Source organism: Melitaea cinxia, chromosome 10 (assembly GCF_905220565.1).
Source record: "Melitaea cinxia chromosome 10, ilMelCinx1.1, whole genome shotgun sequence".
NCBI classification, from domain to species: Eukaryota; Metazoa; Arthropoda; class Insecta; order Lepidoptera; family Nymphalidae; genus Melitaea; species Melitaea cinxia.
Window position 1 is genome coordinate 5,888,393 of NC_059403.1, and position 2,424 is coordinate 5,890,816.

The following is a 2,424-nucleotide window of genomic DNA, read 5'->3' on the forward strand; positions in this document are numbered from 1 at the left end:
CTCAATAACTTTTATTATTTATTTGAAATATTTATTTCATAACAGGATAAGTAAGTAAGGCTACAAAAAAATAATACTTTATAACTAAATTTAATAAAATTAGCTAAGAAATTTAGTAATATTAGCACCTTCAGATTTAATTAATTACAAGAAATAAATAAATGAGTGTCGTTTTGCAAATAATTCTTAAAGAACGCTTATAGCCCGTACAATGTTATGCTTATTCATTGTTCCAACTCGTATTTAGACAACAAACAGTTTTGTTGATCTTCTCTGAAAAAGTGAAAACAGCGCAGACGGTAATTGAAAACACTCCAGAATGGACGCAAGAACTTTGTCCATTTTCTTTTTACTTCTAACGCCGGTTGTTATTGTAAGTAGGACAAAGGGAACTTGCTCTAATGTACTGTTTTTTTCTGAAAATTTTAAAGTTTCAATTATACATACAATTAACCTTTTAATTTTAATTATCTAACTTAATAACTTTAGAGTATCGTCTTACTATTTTTGTCTTTATGTTGTGTTTAAATAACATTTAAAAAGGCAAGTTCAAAAGACGAATAAAGACAACGAACGAACAAAGACTAATAAATAATATTTTCTTATATATATAATAGTATCTAATATATAATAGCCAATAAAAGACACAACATACTATATAGTATATTTTTGTAAAAAACTACACTTTTTAGTCTTTCTATGTATCATTTGAGACATGATCCAGAAAAAAGAAATTTTTCCTTGTAACAAGTTGTAAATACTTCTTTTTATAATTTTAATATTTTTGTTGTTTGTTTTGTGTTCTATTGTACTTCTAGGAATCATGGCAAACACTGGACTCCAGATCAAGTCGAGAACTAAAAAGATCTATACACTACCATTCAAAACGACATATGTTGCCCAGGGACACTGAAAGAAAGAGACGCATAACTACGCCAATACCTAAGGAACTTAGGAAGAAGGTATTCAAATTTTAAATTCAGAATTAGGCTGCTAGTTCTTAATCAGATTTAGTGAGATAATTCCTAGTCTTGCTTTTGCAATATGTTTGATTATTGCTTTGTTTTTACTGGTCTTTGCATGATATTGAATAGCACAAAGTCTTTTTTGATCTATTCGGCTATCAAATACTAAGCCTAATAGTTCTAAAGATAAGCGCATTCAACAAAAAAACCGTCCAGCTTCAAAATATGAGTACCGATTATTTAAATACGTAATAATTATCAAAGAAAACATAAACAACAAGAAAATACTTTTTACTCCACTTAAACATATTAAGATTATAAATAGCCCATTATTAAAAATATATCTAAATTGTACTTGCAGCCAACAGGATATTTAAAACCACTCCGAGAGGATGATATAGAAAATGATGAAGTCGTATCTGTAGCAATAGGACCGCCAGCAATGCGACCAAAATATGATAAATTTCTTAGACAACCACCCAACACCTTAAATCAAACCACTAACGTTAAAGTCACAGCAGCTTCAAACCTTATCAAAGACGTTTTAATACAAATGGGAAGAGAATTTTTGACACGTCAAGTGAATGAAAATTTTGTGTTTGGACAATACGTAGGCAACTCTATGAGAAATCTGACAAGTAATTTGAGATTAAAAATGCAGCATGAAATTTTAGATTTGATATTAAAATACCAAAGAATAAATCGTGGTGACGAAAATTTAGTTCTGACAACAAAACCGACTGATGATAAAATTTCGATTCCTATATTAAAGGAAAATAAAACTGAAAAGAAAAATACAAATGACACTGAAGATACGTGGCCTGATTTTACTAACTTAGCTAAAATAGTTGGCTAAGAATTTTTATTAATTTATACAAATAAATATAAGTAATTATACATCGTAACGAAAATATCATTAAAATCAGTATACCAATTGACGAGTAGAAAGATAAAGTTAATTCAGTAAACAACATTGTAACTACTTTATAAATATCCAACTGTTAAGCAAAGTTGCATTTTCTATGGCAAAAACGCGACAAAAGTTTCAAAGGATGAATTAAAAAGTTACCAGGAAGAAAATGATCTCACGACCTATAGAGAAATATCCAATTTTCAATTTCATTTTCAACCCTGCCTTTTATTTGATTCTACAAGTAATATATTTATTGCAATGAATGTGAATCTTAATTAAATCTGGCATATATAATTTATCACATAAAAGTTATAATGAAGAAATGACCATATGAGAACAAAGCTGTGGATATAGCTAGTAGCTAGTAGTACTAGTAGTAATTTAAATAATTATTAATGTTATAAACTTAAAATTGCGTACTTTAAAGCTTAATAAAAATATATATAAAATGCCGAAATTACTTGCCATTTGCCCAAGTTGACACTATACGTCTAACCTTAATACGCGTTACCACGGATTGTTAACACCTAAATACGGGACCGACGC

The 2,424-nt window shown here is 28.8% G+C and overlaps 1 protein-coding gene across 1 annotated transcript; it reads left to right on the forward strand.

Moving 5' to 3' along the window:
- The first annotated feature begins 319 nt into the window (after window positions 1–319).
- Window positions 320–1,821, forward strand: LOC123657205. The gene is made up of 3 exons (XM_045592783.1): window positions 320–373; window positions 819–962; window positions 1,327–1,821. Exons 1-3 carry the CDS (start codon window positions 320–322, stop codon window positions 1,819–1,821), a joined length of 693 nt encoding a protein of 230 aa, XP_045448739.1.
- Window positions 1,822–2,424: the final 603 nt, after the last annotated feature.

Coding starts and splice junctions, on each gene's coding strand:
- LOC123657205 (XM_045592783.1), top strand. CDS start 320: ATGGACGCAAGAACTTTGTCCATTTTCTTTTTACTTCTAACGCCGGTT. Junction 374..818: donor TTCTAACGCCGGTTGTTATT/GTAAGTAGGACA, acceptor TTGTACTTCTAG/GAATCATGGCAAACACTGGA. Junction 963..1,326: donor CTAAGGAACTTAGGAAGAAG/GTATTCAAATTT, acceptor TTGTACTTGCAG/CCAACAGGATATTTAAAACC.